The 16364-nt window shown below is 49.0% G+C and overlaps 2 protein-coding genes across 4 annotated transcripts in view; both read right to left on the bottom strand.

Annotated features, from left to right (window-relative positions):
* Window positions 1-256: 256 nt before the first annotated feature.
* Window positions 257-5213, bottom strand: gpr6 (G protein-coupled receptor 6). Of its 2 annotated transcripts, XM_077553450.1 has the most exons (3): window positions 5024-5213; window positions 2298-4380; window positions 257-1641 (listed from the first exon to the last, which is right to left on the bottom strand). In XM_077553450.1, exons 2-3 carry the CDS (start codon window positions 2383-2385, stop codon window positions 659-661), a joined length of 1071 nt encoding a protein of 356 aa, XP_077409576.1. In that variant the 5' UTR covers window positions 2386-4380; window positions 5024-5213; the 3' UTR covers window positions 257-658. The 2 variants fall into 2 exon arrangements, with proteins under 2 accessions (XP_077409576.1, XP_077409577.1); XM_077553451.1 differs by having other exon boundaries at window positions 4268-5213.
* Window positions 5214-5371: 158 nt separating this feature from the next.
* The window catches only part of fig4a (FIG4 phosphoinositide 5-phosphatase a), a 26247-nt gene continuing 15254 nt past the window's right edge, over window positions 5372-16364 (bottom strand). Inside the window, exons 12-24 of one of the 2 annotated variants that reach the window (XM_077553446.1) lie at window positions 15617-15750; window positions 14968-15084; window positions 14486-14531; window positions 14180-14328; window positions 13214-13380; window positions 12114-12252; window positions 11296-11354; window positions 10554-10701; window positions 10389-10472; window positions 9511-9700; window positions 7723-7808; window positions 6497-6577; window positions 5372-5656 (exon numbers count right to left, since the gene is read on the bottom strand). In XM_077553446.1, the coding sequence (XP_077409572.1) occupies window positions 5479-5656; window positions 6497-6577; window positions 7723-7808; window positions 9511-9700; window positions 10389-10472; window positions 10554-10701; window positions 11296-11354; window positions 12114-12252; window positions 13214-13380; window positions 14180-14328; window positions 14486-14531; window positions 14968-15084; window positions 15617-15750 (1578 nt within the window). In that variant the 3' untranslated portion in view covers window positions 5372-5478. The remainder of the gene's footprint in view (window positions 5657-6496; window positions 6578-7722; window positions 7809-9510; window positions 9701-10388; window positions 10473-10553; window positions 10702-11295; window positions 11355-12113; window positions 12253-13213; window positions 13381-14179; window positions 14329-14485; window positions 14532-14967; window positions 15085-15616; window positions 15751-16364) is intronic. The other variant, XM_077553447.1, reaches the window with a different exon arrangement.

The raw sequence follows: 16364 nt of genomic DNA, 5'->3' as shown, positions 1-16364 counted from the left end.
ATGATTCGTTTTTTTAATAATAGAGAACAGGGAGGCCTCGTCATGGAATTGACCTTTGACCTTTTCTCAAACCAGAGCGACTTGAATCCATTCAAATTGCAATTTTGCCAAACGCGACGTAATGGGCCGGCGTGCGCTCACGTGACGCTTGCACGTCGCGACGCTGGCTTGAGGCGGCGTTCAAGACTTTACGCTTCGCACACGGAAAATGAAAGCAAGACAAGCCGACGTGTTTTGCCATTTGTTGTTGCACTTTATTTGTTTTGTTTTCCCCCTGGTAGAAAATGCACAGTGAAAGACAGGAAAGGTAGAAAATGTGAACATTGGCTCGCCGCTCACAATACGGGAAGGTTTTTGTTCCAATCCTGCGTTGGCGTTTACAAACCCAACAACAAACACACATTGAGTAAAGTGCTCGTTTTGTCATCGAGGTACATTCACAGGTCAAGTGTCAACTTTCTGCTCTTGTTCAAAGTGTTTCTCAAACTTTGACAAACACAAAGTGCTGACGTCCGTCAGTCCGTCCGTCGCTTTACGCCATCAAAAGCAAAAACGCTGGAAGAAATCCCGGTGATTTTGGGATTTCTTTCTCGTGATGTCAATCCAACAAAGTGGCGTGAATCTTGACGGCAAAAGCGGGCGCAAAGCGGCGTGAGGCTCACACCTCGCTGGGCGACCCGGAGCGGTGGGCGGCGCGGGTCCGAAAGCATCCGCACAGGAGCACGTAGATGGCGCGTCGGATCTCGGCGTTGCGGTAGGCGTAGATGATGGGGTTGAGCATGGAGTTGTAGGTGGCGGGCAGCAGCGTGGCGTAGGTGTAGACGGGCGGGTCGTCGGGCCGGCCCAGCAGGCAGTAGACGGCGAAGGGCAGCCAGCTGGCGCCAAAGGTGCCCAGGACGATGGCCAGCGTGGACACGCCCTTCTTGGCGGCGGCGTAGTGCGAGGCGGCGGCGGCGGCCGCCAGGAAGTGCTGCTGCAGGGCGATCTGCTGGGCGTGGCGGCACACGATCTTGCAGATGCGCGCGTACAGCGCCAGCATCAGCGCCAAGATGACCAAGAAGGCGCCGGCCAGCAGCGTCAGGCAGCCGCGCGTCAGCGGCCGCACGGCGCCGCACGCCGCCGGCCGCTCCAGGCAGTTCCAGCCCAGCACGGGCAGCAGGCCCAGCAGCAGCGCCGCGCCCCACGTGACCAGCAGCATGGCGTGCGCCCAGCGCAGCGTCTTGTCCGACAGGTAGGTGAGCGCGTGGCGCAGCGACAGGTAGCGGTCCACCGTGATGGCCAGCAGGCTGATGATGGAGGCGGCGAAGGACGCCACCAGGAAGCCCACCGTCAGCAGGTTGAGCGTGGGCGAGGGCAGCGCGTACTCAAAGACGAAGTTGAGCACCAGGCCGGCGCCCGCCAGCAGGTCGGCCGTGGCCAGGCTGCCCACCAGCGCCAAGGTGGGGGTCCGCAGCGCCGGCGTGTAGAAGATGGCCGCCACCACCATGGCGTTCTCGCAGGCGATGGCCGTGCCCGAGGCGCACAGCATCACGTCCCACGGGTTGACGGCACGCCACGGCAGCGCCGTCGTGCCGTTGAGCTCCGTCCACGAGTTGTTGGCGCCATCGCCGTCCATGGCCACCGGGCCGCTTCTCTGCTTTCCTGCGAGGCGGCAACGGGATGGGGGGGGTCACTTCCTGTCCTCACATCCCTACACTTTCAAACACGAGCTCAAACTTCACGTTTCAATCCACTTCACAGCAAGACTTGCTCGCCACGCTCGCTTCTCAGCATTCGGCGCTTGTTGTCAAATACAAACAGTACGTGTGAATGCGCTCGTCTCTCGGCATTCACACGATGCAAATTGCTGAATGATGCTCATCGACACGTAGAATATTTAAATGTAACATTATGACTTCTGCACAAAAATTGCCATGCATGATCATCAAATAGTCGGAAAATTCCGTCAATATGCTGTCATGCAATTCCTACTTTTCAATGCTCGTCTCTCAGCATGCACAATTTGAATGAATATAGACGATGGCCTCAACTTAAATCCGTGATTGCAATCGCAACTTTGAAAACATGCACAAAACGCAGCATCGGCGATCATCGATGCCACATTCGGACGTCATCCGGCATTTCCAGCAAGATGCTGAGACATGATGCCATTTCCCCTTTCAAGCTTGTCAACAGCAGCTCAAGCGTGCGCGCCACATGAAGGCTCGCTCTCCTTTGCCGACGGCATCTCCTTGCAAGTTGCGAGTTCCACTCCGCACTCCACCAACACAAGCAAAGCGAGTGCGCGTGCGGCTTACCTTGCTCGCTGGCGGGGAAGCGGCGATTTCCCACCGGCGGATGTTGGAGCGAACACACACAGGCAGACGCGCTGGCAAGAAGCAGCATTGGAGGCGGACGGCGAGCTTTAAGCGGCCGTGACGTCAGGAAGGGGGGGGGGGGGGGGGTTGTCACTCGGGGAGACGCGCGGCAGACACTTGATTAGGGACACCCGATGAGAGCTCGAGCGGCAGCAAAACACTTCAAGTGCATCTCAAGGCACATTTTGTCTTTCAAAGCAACACATCAAGAACATAATTACATAAATGATTAAACATCATCATCGCTCATGGCAACCCCTGGCGTGCTATGCGTGACTTGGCCACTGGGGGCAGTAGAATACAGATATTAGTCAACAATGGCAACTAAGCAGATTTGAACAGTAAACATGTTTTGTTTTTGCATAAACATATTGCAGCCGACGCACGCGGCGCTGAAGTCTATAAATAGTCGTCAAGAAGGCGCTTCAACCGTCAGCACTGGTTGGTTGCCTAGCAACAGCTGTTGGGCCACCTGTTACATCCCAGTAAAGAGGGAAGAGGATGAAAAGGAGGCGGAACCATAGATGGGGGGGGGGGGGCACCATGGGGGCACGCACGCTTTTCATCCGAGTCAGCGAGCGAGCGGGCGAGCGACTCACATGACGCGGCGAGTGACTGGCTCATGAGGAGACGACGCGCTGAAGGAAGCGGGACGCATCTGAAGGCCGCTCAAGACTTTTGTGCGGCAAACACGTGCCGGTCGGACAAAAGCACGACACCAAACATGTTTGCTTGCTTCAGCGCACGCCAACAAGCAACAGTTGTGCCAGGAAAAATCGCGTCCGATCACGTGTGTCCTGAGCATCTGACGGTTCCTTTTATTGCAAACAACCCTCATCTCAGAAAGCAACAATTACCCCCCCCCCCCATGTCAAGATGTGAGTATTGTCATATTGTCTGTCTACATGGGGTTCTGCACCGTTTGTGCTCCAATCGTTATTAGCTTGTCTATAAGTTAGCATTAAGCTAGCAGATTTGTGTCCTTCCTTGTCTTGGTTTGACAGATGATTGGCAGCCGGAAATGGCGACGAGGTCGCAGGACTGGCCGAGCGCCGGTCAAGTTAGAAAAAAGAAGAATTGTAACCGGCAGTCTGTGTGTGTGGTGATTGCGTTTGGGCAACATGTTATAACAAACACGCGTGTCATGAAATGGGTCAGGCATGCTTGAAAGCAGAAAGCATGATTGCGTGGTGATTGCCGTGCGCGCTCGCTGATGACAACACGTAACCACGACCAGTTGCAAAAGCGGCTTTTGCATGACGACCTTTCGCTTCTTCAAATGACGTCCGCCATTCATTGTTTGCGGCTTGCCAGCGCTTTCAATGCTGACGCCTCTAAAAACATTAAAAAAAACAAAAAAAACACCACCTTAAAAAAAAATCACAAGGCACGAAAAAAAAAAGAAAAGAGGATCAACATACAATAAGGCCCCCACTTTGTTGACATACTCAAATAAAGTGTGATTACACATCCATTACAGTAGGTGGCAGTGGTGCTGTCGTCAGATTGGGCACCAGATGTCACCCCTCCGACGCCCCCAAGTGGACACAACAAACATTGAGCAGGTCACATGGAAAATATTCAAGAGGGATGGAAAAAAAAAAAAAGTTCATAAATGGACTTTCTTGGGACTGATGCTTACAATTTGAAAGACAAATGACAAACTATTTATAGTTTTGGGGTAGGAGGGGGGCAAGTATTTTCTTTCCCGTGGGGGTGACAGAAAATAATTCACAAGCGTTGCTTTAAGGCCCTTCATTTTTCAAGGACGCAATTCGAAAATAACAGAAATAGTCAACATTGAAAACAAACAAAAATGTCTTCGGACGGCAAATTCATGTAGAAGGAATTTGTATTTGGATGGATTTTTTGCAAATGTGACGAAAGCATGTCGTGTGAGGTGGAAATACCTGAGGGCGCACACGAGCGCCTGCCAGCCAGCTTGCCGGGTGACGAGGGTCACATGACTCTGCCCTCCTTTCCTTCGGCAGGTGTGTTGACGTACAAGCGCGTACGCTCGCCACTAAGAGTGCAATCAACACAATCAGGTCCATTACAAGCAATCTGCGGCTCGGCACATCGCGCATGCCCCGCCCGCCCGCCGACAAATGCTGAAAATGTTGGGCCGGCGGCACAACAAAAACTACAACAAACAAGCAGAGCGCGACACGAGACTCGCTGGCGAGAACAAAAAAAAATCGGACCGAGCTGACTATCCAAGTGGGGACTTCCCCTAACCAATTCAAAGCTAAACTCCAAAACCAAGTCTTGACCCTCAAAAAGAGGTCTGACCTCAAACCTGGAAAAACACGCGTGTGTGGGCCCCACAATGTAGCAAAGACAAAAGCACACACACACTTAGAATACAAATGAAAAACAAAAACGGAAAAAAAACAGACATATTCATGGGACATTTGGTATAATAATAATTAAAAAACAAATCTTGGCCAGCAGGTGGCAGCAGAGTCCAACATGGACATACATGGAGACGGCGGGAGAGGATAAAGAAGATACGCCTGCTGTGAGTTTTGGCGTGCTGTTTGCCGTTGCAGCATTTGACATCATTCCTGACGCGACACGAATGCTAACAGTTAGCATGTTGCGCATCCGCATGAGTCGAGTGAGCGAGCGACATGTGAAGGCAGAACACCTCGATTGTGACTTACTTGTGAATGTAGAGAAGCAGGCCGTGCCGTCCTAGCGCTCGCATGCCGCTGCCAGCCCCTCCCCCTCCGCCGGCAGCGGGCTCACGAGGCGCTCGCTCGGCTGGCCAGCGTGCGTGCGTACGTGCGTACGTGCGTGCGTGCGTGCGTGCGTGCGTGTCGGACGTTTTGCTGACATCTGAAAGCAAAAGTGAAAATGGCCACGTCAGACGACAGCAACGGTTGACGGCAACTTACGCATTTGGAAAAGTGGAACTTGCCTTCCTCGTGGACGGGCGCGCCACACAATCAAGAAAAGCCTTCACAAAACCGATCGTTTTTCAAACGTGTCAATCAGCAACAAACACAAGCTTTCATCATCAAAACACTTTTTTTTTTAATGACATTTCTGAAAAATAATTAAAAATCAGCGACGTCAACTAAAAAAAAATGAGAGGGACTTTTAAAAGAAATGCGCGTCACATGAATCTGTTCTTGACGTAGTCCCTGTAGATGAGCAGGTCGTGTCGGGCGAGGGGCGGGACTTGTCCGCGGCCCGCCATCACGTGACTCTCAAAGACATGGCGGCTGACGCCGTCCACCTGCGGCGCTGCCGCCGCGTACACGCTGTCCTCGGGGAAGCGGGACACCGGCTCCCTTCGGGGACACACACACGACAATTGTCATAAACCCCGCCCCCTTTTGTTCGGGGGCTGTGTTGCGTTGTCAACAATCGGCTCGTCCGTCCCACATTTCTTTAGGCTAAAAACATCATGAAGATGAACTTAAAACACTTCCTGCTGCACCTACAAAATAAAAGTGCCTCCATTTAGAGGTGTCAGGACAGCTTTATTGTGACGAGGTGCAACAACAACGCAAGTCCATGAAAGTGTGAGCAGAATCTGACATCTGTCGACGAGCACGTGATCTGTTGGGGCGACGGAGAATTTGAACCCCCGCATACGGCGTAACATTTAAGACCCAAAGAACACAATTCAAGACTTTTGAAGGTATTATTTTCCAATGTGTAAATTCAATGCTTTTCAGACTTTTTAAGACGGCGTGGGAACCCTGGACTGGATCATCAAAGGATTGTCAAAATGAACCTCCTGCTTCTGGGCAGACCTTGAACGAGGCGCCACCTGGCGCCCTCAACTTTTATTTCCCTGCGGCCGACGCGGGAGGCGAGCGTGACGTCGAGCGTGACGTCGAGCGTGACGTCGAGCGTGACGTCGAGCGTGACGTCGAGCGTGACGTTGAGCGTGACGTCACGCTCGACGTCAAGCGGCCACGTGTTTTGTTTGTTTGTTTTTTGGAGTGCGCCGGTGATGGGCAGGAAGCAAAGCGGCCGATCCCGACTCGGAGATAAAACGTCTGGCAGTCGGACACGTCCCCGGACGGCACTTAACCGCCAGCGACCTTCAACGACCTTACGAGACGATCCTCAGCTTTTCGTTTGTTTGAAGCCGAAGCGGCCGCGACCGACGTTTGACTCACAAGCAGATGACGTTCGGCAGGTGGAGGTGCTCGCTCGCCGCCGATCGCCGCCGTTGCCGCCTCTCGCCCAGACGCGCAAACCTGACAAAACACACGCACGCACGTCCATTAGAAGGCGTCCGCATCAGCTCAAGATGACAAAAACCAGAAGAGTGACAAAAAAAGAAAAGAAAAAAAGAAATCAATTGACATTGTCAACTACTACAATTCAGCATCAGGGTTTTATAGTTTTGGAAATGTTCATTTTAGTTTGTTTTTATTTTGTTATGGTTTTTAAATTTTGTTAGTTTGAATTCGTTTTCAAGATGGTTTTGTTCGTTTTTATTAGTTTTAGTTATTTCACAAATGCTAAGTTTTAGTTTGTTTCGGTGGGCAATATTTAAAAAACACGGCGGGAGCAACGTCGTCTGAAGGCACGTTGCTTGCGATTCCAAACTTCACACGTGTTAATAAAAAAAAAAAAACGTTTGTGTTACCGTTTGTGATGTGTCTTGCAAAGCAGACGGAAGCAGACGGAAGCAGATCACCAGCATTGTGAGAGAGTGAAAATATGCGAGAGCAGGCCAGGCGCACCTCGCCCAAACATTCAGTCCAGCGTGTGTGTGCGTGTGTGCGTGTGTGTGTGTGTTCTTTTCGCCAACGGGAAGAATTTGCACTTGTGGACATCAAGTGGCTGCTGCGGTGCTCAGCGGGCAACTCAGCCTGTGGCGTCTCCAGGTTTTTAGCGGGAACTCACCGTACTTTAACGTCTCACTGACCCGCAAGTCAAACGCGATACGCGCACGCATTTCAAATCCCACAACAAAGAAGAAGAAGAAAAAATCCATCTGAGAGGACAAAACGTAGCCAACGTGAAAGCTTAAAAAAAGGCAACGTTCCAAAGAGGACCTGATTTGGAAAATGTGCTGATGCATCATCATCATCATCATCATCATCATGGTTATTACTTTGTAATGGGTTGCAAATGGCCGCTAGGCCATCGATTGTCCTTCTTGAGGTGGCGTCATGCTGCACGGCTCCCGCGCACTCAGGCCGGACGTGCACTTTTGCGACACAACTTTACAAGTGGCTCATCCTTTGTCAAAACCACAAACCGCGTCAAGAAAGATCGCCGTGGTTGATTTCATTTGAGAGGAAGAACAAATATTTGTGCAAGCAAAAGATCAAATAATGGTTGGGAAGTTGATGCAATTGCGCTGGAGGACATTTTGAAGGAAAGGACTTACCGCTGGTAGATGAGCAGGTCTTGCTCCGCAGGGAACTGGACCAGATTGAGTCCGTAGGGCTCCTTGCAGACCTGCTGCTGGATCTCCTGGAAGATGGCAAAGGTCAGAGGTCACACAACCGTCGAGCGCTTGCACTGGACAACAAGATTGCTGGGACGTTCCACCATCTTGACGACGGTCCGAGCCCTTGACTCAACAGGCCATTTCATTGGACGAGATCAGATTGTTGTTCTTACAGAGGAACCCGAGCCACAAATCAGGCGACTTGTCAACAACTATTCAGTGACGTCGTCAAATCTGCAATTCCTACTTTTATTGTTGCAAACGTTTATGGGAAGTGGATCCTGACAAATATCAAAATCAGCCTGAACAAATTCAAATGTTTTCCTTTTGTCCTGGCATTGCGCAATTACCTCACACACACACACACAAATAATACATGAAGGTCAACTTTTTCACACTTTTCTATAAGATTACAAACTGTCCATCGCAATCAAAATGATTTTGAAATGTTTTGTGTAGCTCGTTGATTTGAGGCGGCGAAGTTGTTCACACACAAAGGAAGGATTTGAAAAAGTGACTTTTACGTGAACATTTTGTGAAATTTGCAGGAATGACGCAAGCGCGTCGCCAGCCGCTGCTCTTCTTCTTCTTCTTGCAGGAAATCTCCATTTTCACCACGTTTGTATTGATCAACGGTTCTTGGAAGGATTCCAGCCAAGTACAGCTGTGAACACGCACGCACGCACGCCTCAAAACAAACAGCGGCGCACGCACACGCCGGCTTACGTATTGCCGGCCGGCAACAGCACCGGCAGCAAACTCAGTAATGATCCGCCGTGTAAATATTTCAACAGCGTGATGTACGAGAGCCACGTGAGGGCCGAGGTGGCAAGGGACGGGCGGGCGGCGCCGCCGACACGTGAGAGCCCAAAAGCTAAATATTCATGAAGACGCCAAAGGAGGGCAGACAAATTGAGGCGCGGTAAAAAAACAAAAAAAAAACATTTCAACTGAAACCTCACAAAAAGATGTGAAGATTGTCCGACATTTCAAGATCCCAACACAGGTGACTCCGCCCACTTTCCTCCATACCATTTGCAAATCTGACCATACGATCAATATCTGTTTGTATTTTCACAAAATCCACGTGACGTCCCACCTTGACGCTATCAAGTATTTTTAGAATTGATTATTCTATTGATTAATCACACACATTTTTATTTACAGTATTACAAAAGCATTTGCTCCCTGATGATCGTTTATGAACTCATTGACTGGCAGCCATTTTGACTGAAGCAACGCCCTTTGCTGTTTGACTGGATTTGGACCGACTTTGCAAGGTCCAAACAATATTGTGTTCTGTTGCTATCAAAACATGCAACGCAACAAAAGAAAGATGAGCCTTTTCTTTCATCAGGGAATTTTTTTTTTTTTGGGCTTTCCGTTTTGCAGCAATTGACCCTGGTTGATCTCTTATACTCTGCTGCCAGCTGCTGGCCGTTTTTCGTAACAACCACCATTGCTTCAAGCGTCCTCTTCAGGTCACAGGTCGTACCCGTACAGTGGTTTAAATGTGTTGTTGTTGTTGTACTATGTTACCGGTTGCCTCATTGCTTTCTCATTGCAAAAAACGATGTTTGCAAATTTGGATTCAACACAACGAGTCGTCATCGGTGAAGAATTGACAGTTGACAAAACTTTTTGGAATGAAGAAATGTCTCCAAACGATGAGTGCCTGATGACAATGTTTGCGGCTGAATTTGCAAACTCATTTTGCCAGCTCACCTCTTGCGCCTCCCCGGAATGGCTGGCAAGTTTGAGCGGCGTGGAGCGCTGCGAGACGGAGGCGTCGTCGTCTCGATCCTCCTCCGAGTCGTCCTCCGACGAGCTGGAAATGGCCTCCTCGCTGGGCGGCGGCGGCGCGCTGGCCGCCGTCTTCCTCTGGACCAGCGTCTCCTCCTTGCTGCTCTTGTTGCTACGCAAACGGCATTCAAAAGTTTCACAACGAGCAGCAATGAGTCAGCGGCCGGCGCCGCGGGGAAGTCATTTGCTTCCGTTTGACAGCTGATGAAGACTCGGAATCATTTTTCAAGCAGACGAGGAAGGCGGACGACGGATGCATCCGTCACCGCCGTCAACCGACATTTTGGAAGTCAGACAAAACAAGTGGACGTGCGGCAGATGCGGGTCGCCGCCGTCAAAGTTCAAGCGCCACGGTTGCCTCCATTTTGGCCTCAGCTTGCGGCATCTCACATTTCATTTAGACAAAACATGGTGTCACTATCAGGCCGTCGAACCGTGATGACGGCACCTTTTCTTCGAAGATTGCTTTTGAAAAGGGCTTCATTTGAGTGTTGCGTGGCAGTCGTCCATCTAACTAAGCAATGATTGCGCGCGTCCTCCAAAAGGGAGCTGGCAAGTGGATGGCCCATTTCATCAATACCCTTTTCTGCGTATGAATATTGTGGAATTGAGGCGCTTCAATTAGTAGTGCTTTGCTGCCGTTCCCAGGCAACTTTTGAGAGTGGCATCAAGTCCCTATTTTCACTACTTGCGACTAGTGCACTCAATTGTCTTACTAGAGAGAAAGAGGCAAAGAGCAAACGAGTACAAGATCCTTGAAAAAAGAAGAAGAAAAAAAGCCATCAATCAAAGGGACTCACCCCAGCACGGACTTTGCCGTCTCCTCCGGTTTGCGGACGGTGAAGGGGCTGGGATCCACGCCCGCCGCTTTGGGCATGAACTCCCTTGGAGAAGAGACGGACGGGTTAGCGTAGCACGGCCGTTAGCATGACGCCACGTCCCCGAGGGCAAAAGGTGGGCGGCACCTGGCCGAGTTGGTCATGGCTTTGCAGAAGGTGTCGTCGAAGGAGGTGAGCTGGTCGGGTCTGAAGAAGTCGGCGTAGATGTCGATGCTCTCGTCAAAGCGGTTCACGCGCTTTACCGACAGCTTCTTCATGGTTTGCTCACACGGGACTGGCGAGCAAAACAAAAACTCAATTGGTCGCAAGTCGGGTGCACTAGTACAACAATTCAAAGTGGGCATTTTGCTGCTACTAGTAAAGTGCAAGCAGCTACTAGTGCATGACATGCCTCGAGGTGGCCTCGTAGTGCTACTAGTGCAGCACCGTTGCTTAGCAGCAGGTCTGAATGCAAATAAGAAGCTCAAAATACAAACATGACTGCTGAGACACAATGCTACTAGTGCACTCATCTTACCAATGAGGAGCAAGAAGATACTAGTGCATTGGTGCACATCCTTGGCCACGTCAGCTCCTTCTGCTAATTTTGGGACAAACTGAACTCAATTCTCAATTTGCAACCACTTGAATTTTCTCCAAAGAAACTTTTGTTCTTTTCCTTTCTTTTTGGAAAGTAAATGAATTGCCGTAGCGCAGTCGCCGGCTTGAGGTTCAAGTCCAATAGCGGCAATTTCTCTCCACACAAAACAAAACAAAAAGTCACTTCAACTCTTGTGCGCTGACTTTTGGTCTCGGCGTGAACTTGATGTTGGCCATTGATGCAGAATGATCACGCTAAGCACACGTACGTTGCGATGTCGCCGATTACCTTGATCCAAGGCGATGGGGAGGTAAGACAAGACTCCCTCGGACCACCACAACGTGTAGCTGCCAATCAGACAAAGAAAGGAAAACACACAAATGAGCTTTGTGTGCGTGTGTGCGCGCGCATGTGGATCTGAATGAAGAATCAAGTGCGGCGGAGGAGCGGGAAAGTGGGTCTCCTTTTGTGTGAGCGTCCTGACGAGCACGCAAACAAAACATTTTGTACCAAACACAGAAAATGTCATCATGAAAGCGGGACTTTGTCCTACTTGTCACGATTTGTAAAGAAGAAACCAAAACAGACAGTCCTGCTCAAGTCAATAACGTTGCCGTGACAACGTTGTCTAACCAGCGCACTTTGGATTTCATAGGAAAAGAAATCAAACTGGCAAGAAGACGACGGAAGCTCGGCTTTTGCAAAGCCTCCGTTCCTCAACGTCTGACTAAAAGCAAAAGAAAAAACTATTTGAAAAAAAATTCGAATTTTCGGCTTGCTCACAGAGTACAAATAAGCCACGAAAATGTGCATGCTTTTATTTTGAAGGTCTGACTTTGCAGATCACGACTGATTTTTATCAGTGTGCAGCGATGCTTGTTTAAAAATGCTTTATCAATAAAGTTGCGATGCTACGACCTGACTCGAGTGTTGCCAAGCAGACCGACGGACCGTCCAGTCAGAATTTTCACCCCCCCCCCCTCCCCTCCCCCAAAACGTTGAAAACAGAATGGTAGCAATATGAAAATTGAGGCTCATTGTATGACTTCATCCAGACTGAAGTGTGTTGCCGAATAGTTGGTGGCGAAAAGTTGTTCGTTGCTGACCTGCGTCTGTGGACGGGGAGGGCCATGGTGCTCTTCTGATGCAGGTAGAAGTCGGTGGGCAGGTCCCACAGGTGCGCCTTGCCCTCCGCCGGCTGGTACACTTGCAGAAACAAGTTGATGGCGTCCTGGCGGTCCGCGTCTGAAACATTTGACAACAAGTCAACAAATGTCTGCTGGATTTGGATTGGGTGAAATGCAGCTGCAAGCATTTGCAAGACCATTTTCATCACCAGGACGTCTTTGGGGTTTTTGCAAACGACATTTTCTACTTGCTGCAACCGCATTCCCGCAATACGACACATTTTTGCATCTTTTCATTTGGAATATTTATGGTGTGCATTCTCTTTTGGTTTTTATGACAACACATTCAATTCCATTTCATACCAACTGTTTGATTTTCAAATTTCCACCTCCATAAATTCATTTTCTTCTTCTTCTTGAGAGTAAATGTGTGTGGCATAAAAATACCATCCAAAAATGTTGTCAAAAATACTTCAATAAATGGACCAGAATGTGTGGAATTTTGCTGGCCTGCAACTAATAAATGTGGGTGGAGCTCAGCCTGATGAGCCCCCAAAATGCAAAAGGGCGCAAATGTCTGAAAATGACGTTTGCGCTGTGAAGTTCCATCAAGACGAGAGCGAGGACGAGGTGCCGAAGGGCCGAGGACGCCGCACGTCTCGTAGCGCCGCCATCGTCGTCGTCTCAGTTTTTCCCAATTTCAGGGGCAGCGCGTCAATCACTCGTCCGCGCGACATACGGCAGAAATCAATTTCAGGCGGCAAACGCAAGACATGAAAAGCCTGAAAAGGTGGCGGACCACTTGCACGTGTCGTGTCACATCACGCGCGCGTGAGATGCTGAGCCCCGCCAGCATGTGCATGACACGAACCCGGTTAACATTTTGGAACGATACAGTAGACATCATTACGAGTAATAAATAACAGCATTGAAAAATAAGTGGTGTTCTATCAGTAGTGCTGGTCAATTTGTTTGCAGAATGAAACGCGGCCCGCCCTTGCATACAATGCGAGTGGCAGCGCTAATGCTAAATGCTAAATGCTAAATGCTAAATGCTTGTGTGTGTGTTGGGAAGGAACCTGAGAAGGCGTTGCTGTAGTAGCGCGACAGCGTCTGCATGATATCTTTGGAGTGCTGAGTCCACGGCGCGATCTTGCGGTAGGTCTTGACCCGGTGCACCAGCTGCGAGCCGCCGTACTGCAGCGACAGCGTGTCGCCGTGGTCCTCGTACAGCTCCTCAAACAGCCTGAAAAGCACAAACATTTGCTTTGCTAGTCAACTATTGTGTGGACGCACAAAACAAACAAAGTGGAGACGTGAGGAGAAAAGAAGCAAAGCACATCAGCAATCAAACTCGTGTGCTGTCACCATCCAATCTTTTGAAAAATCGATTATTCTATCCAATAATCGACCCCCCACCGCACAAATAAATACATATATATATATATATATATATATATATTTGTTAATCCACTAAGGTTGGATGTAAATTGAATTGAGTGGATATAAGTACTCATCATTTATTTAGCTTCTATACATATGTATGATTAAACATCAATGAAATTAGCCTATGCTAAAGGGTTAGCAACTAGAATTAGCATTAGCGTGCTGCGATTATTACCACTTGCGCAACTGCCACATAGCGTAGCTAGCTTAGCCAGCTGCACGTGACAATTATGCCAATAATATTAAGAAAGTCGGGGGACTCGTGCCGCAGCTTAAATTCATCACTAGGCACCATTTTTTAAAAGTCTGGAAATGTTAAACTAATGAAGACGACCTGTCAGTCTTTGCAGCAATTCTCTTCCAACATGTTGTGAGAAATCTCCTGCATGTTTTCGTGGCAACAGACGCTTTGACAAAAAGAGCGCCAGTATGTGAAATGTGGCACATTTCCCCAAAACGCTGAAAAGACGCAAAACAAAGTTGAGCGGACGGCTTCTGGATGACGTGATCTGCTGCTCGTCGGCGAGGCTCGGGAACACCAAAATGAGCAACCTTCCTCCAGACGCGCATTGACGGACGGGAGGAGCCTCAGCACTGACCTGACGCAGTCCGTGTCAAATTGGAGCTTGGGCTTGTCGATCATTCCCAGCGCGTACAGTTGATAGGCCAGCGCGCACTTGCCCACCATGAACTGGGCCGTGTTGGTCCGGTCCAGACAGTCCACGCAGTTGGTCCTCAGCACGCCCGTCTGGAAGCACGTCAGCGCCGTCGTCGTTAACGCAAACGGCAAACGCGAGCGGCCGTCCGCACTCCATCACAAATAGCGCTCAGCTACGCAACCAGATTGCTAACATGCACTAAAGCGATGGGAAATGTAAAGGTAACGTAAGGTCAAGCAGACTAACCTGCACTCGTCCATTGGCCGAAACGCTTCCGCCCAAGTCTCCCCACCTGACAAAAACAAAAACGACAGCGTGCACGCTCAACATCAACAAATGGTCACTCCAAAAGCGCCCGGTCATCACATCAGCGCTACACGCGGCCCACACTGAGACGGAGACTCGCGTACATTACACCGGCGGCAATCTACTCGCTCGTTACAAGGAATGGCGACGCAACTGCCGCTCAGCGTCCAAGAAAAACTAAACAAATCCTCACTCATGTATTCTTTGCAATATGCGAGGATTTTAGGAGAGGCCGAGAAAGAGCAAGCTGGATTGCGTTTTGCTCTCCTTTCTGAAAAGAACAAAATCAAACATTTTGCAAAGCGTGAAACGATGAAAACAATCAACAAGCTTGTTTTCATTTGCTTCCGCTTGGCTCGAAATGGAAGAGCAACAAAAATCAGTACAAAAAACTCAACTAAATCAAGTCAAGAGAGGCTTACCTTTCGTCAGGATGAAGCGCGTGGCAGTAGAAATCGGAGCGATTGACAAAAAAGCCCGTCCGCTTCACCACATTCTCGGCAATCATACTCAGACGGTCCAGGACGTTGCAAAGCTTACTGACCCAAACATCACATACAACAAACACACATTAAACATCAAGACAACACGCATCATTTGGAAACAATACAAAAACTAAAGGAGGCCTTTTATATGGAATGCAGAGCAGCAATTAAACAAAAGAAAAAATCATCCTAATTCTTATAACGCTGCTTTGATCAATTCAAAAGCTTGGATGAAGTCTGCCTGGCAACAAATGATCTCTTTTTGGTGGGAAATGCTTTCTGGCTTTTATGGGTCTTTGGCCCAAAAAAAGGAATGCAAGATACGTTCAAACAACTTTCATACAGAAAACATATAAAATGGCCAAAACTGTAAGTTCATTTCAAAATAAACACAAATATTTAAAAAACAAAAGAAAAAACCTTTTTTAATTCATTTAAAAAATATCAACTGTATTCAAATGAAAGCAATACAAGATGATCATAACACCAAATAAAATAATAAAATATCATCCAATTGAAAAGACAAAGAACTATAAGAAAGTTCTGGCCAAAGCAAAAAGAGCGCAAGATGTGAAACGTTTGCAACCTTTTGGTGTATCGGGCCATGTCCCAGGCGATGTACTCGATGCCGTGCTGCTGCGGCAGGAACTGGTTGAGGTTGATGACGGCGGGATAGAGCTCCTCGCTCAAGATCTTCTCGTGTTTCCTTTTTTCTCGTTTCTGCCAACGCAGCACAAGAGACACGTCGCATGTAGGACTAAATTTAAGCAACACGGGCCGCTTCCTTTTGCGCGAAAAAATCTCCCTTGACCGGCTGCATTCTCGCTGTGAGGTCATCATGTGCACAGGATGAGACGCAACAGCATGCGGAATGTTTAAGTGTGAGGGATAGCGAGAGGCCTCAAACCCTTTTTGGCCAATTGAGTGTGGAATTTAAAAACAGCAAATAGTAGTCCAAACGTCAACACAGGCCAAAAAAGAAGCAGAATGAATGACGACGTCCACAAGCGATATTGGAAGACGACTTTTTGCCACATCTACCCTCCAAACTTCAAATTCATTCAGTTTTGATTCAGCAAGTGTCGATGCCGCCGATGTGAATATTCGTTAAGTACGTTTTTGAAGAGGATCTCACCATGGGAAATTTGGATTCGTTTTCGCCGACGCAACCGATGTTCAAGTGCGGCTTACTACACAACAGAAAGCGGCAGAAATTGTTTGGGGTTTTCTACTGAAAGAAAAGCGTTTCGTTACGTTTGTGAAGGTTTGCCCGGTGAGGCGCTTGTGCGTGAATCATTTGAGTACGTCATCGCATGCACTCATCAAGGGCACAT

This window comes from Vanacampus margaritifer, chromosome 19 (genome assembly GCF_051991255.1).
Source record: "Vanacampus margaritifer isolate UIUO_Vmar chromosome 19, RoL_Vmar_1.0, whole genome shotgun sequence".
NCBI lineage: Eukaryota > Metazoa > Chordata > Actinopteri > Syngnathiformes > Syngnathidae > Vanacampus > Vanacampus margaritifer.
This window is presented reverse-complemented; position numbering and strand designations above follow the sequence as displayed.

Coding starts and splice junctions, on each gene's coding strand:
- gpr6 (XM_077553450.1), bottom strand. CDS start 2,385: ATGCTGCTTCTTGCCAGCGCGTCTGCCTGTGTGTGTTCGCTCCAACAT. Junction 1,642..2,297: donor CTTCCCCGCCAGCGAGCAAG/GTAAGCCGCACG, acceptor GCCGCCTCGCAG/GAAAGCAGAGAAGCGGCCCG.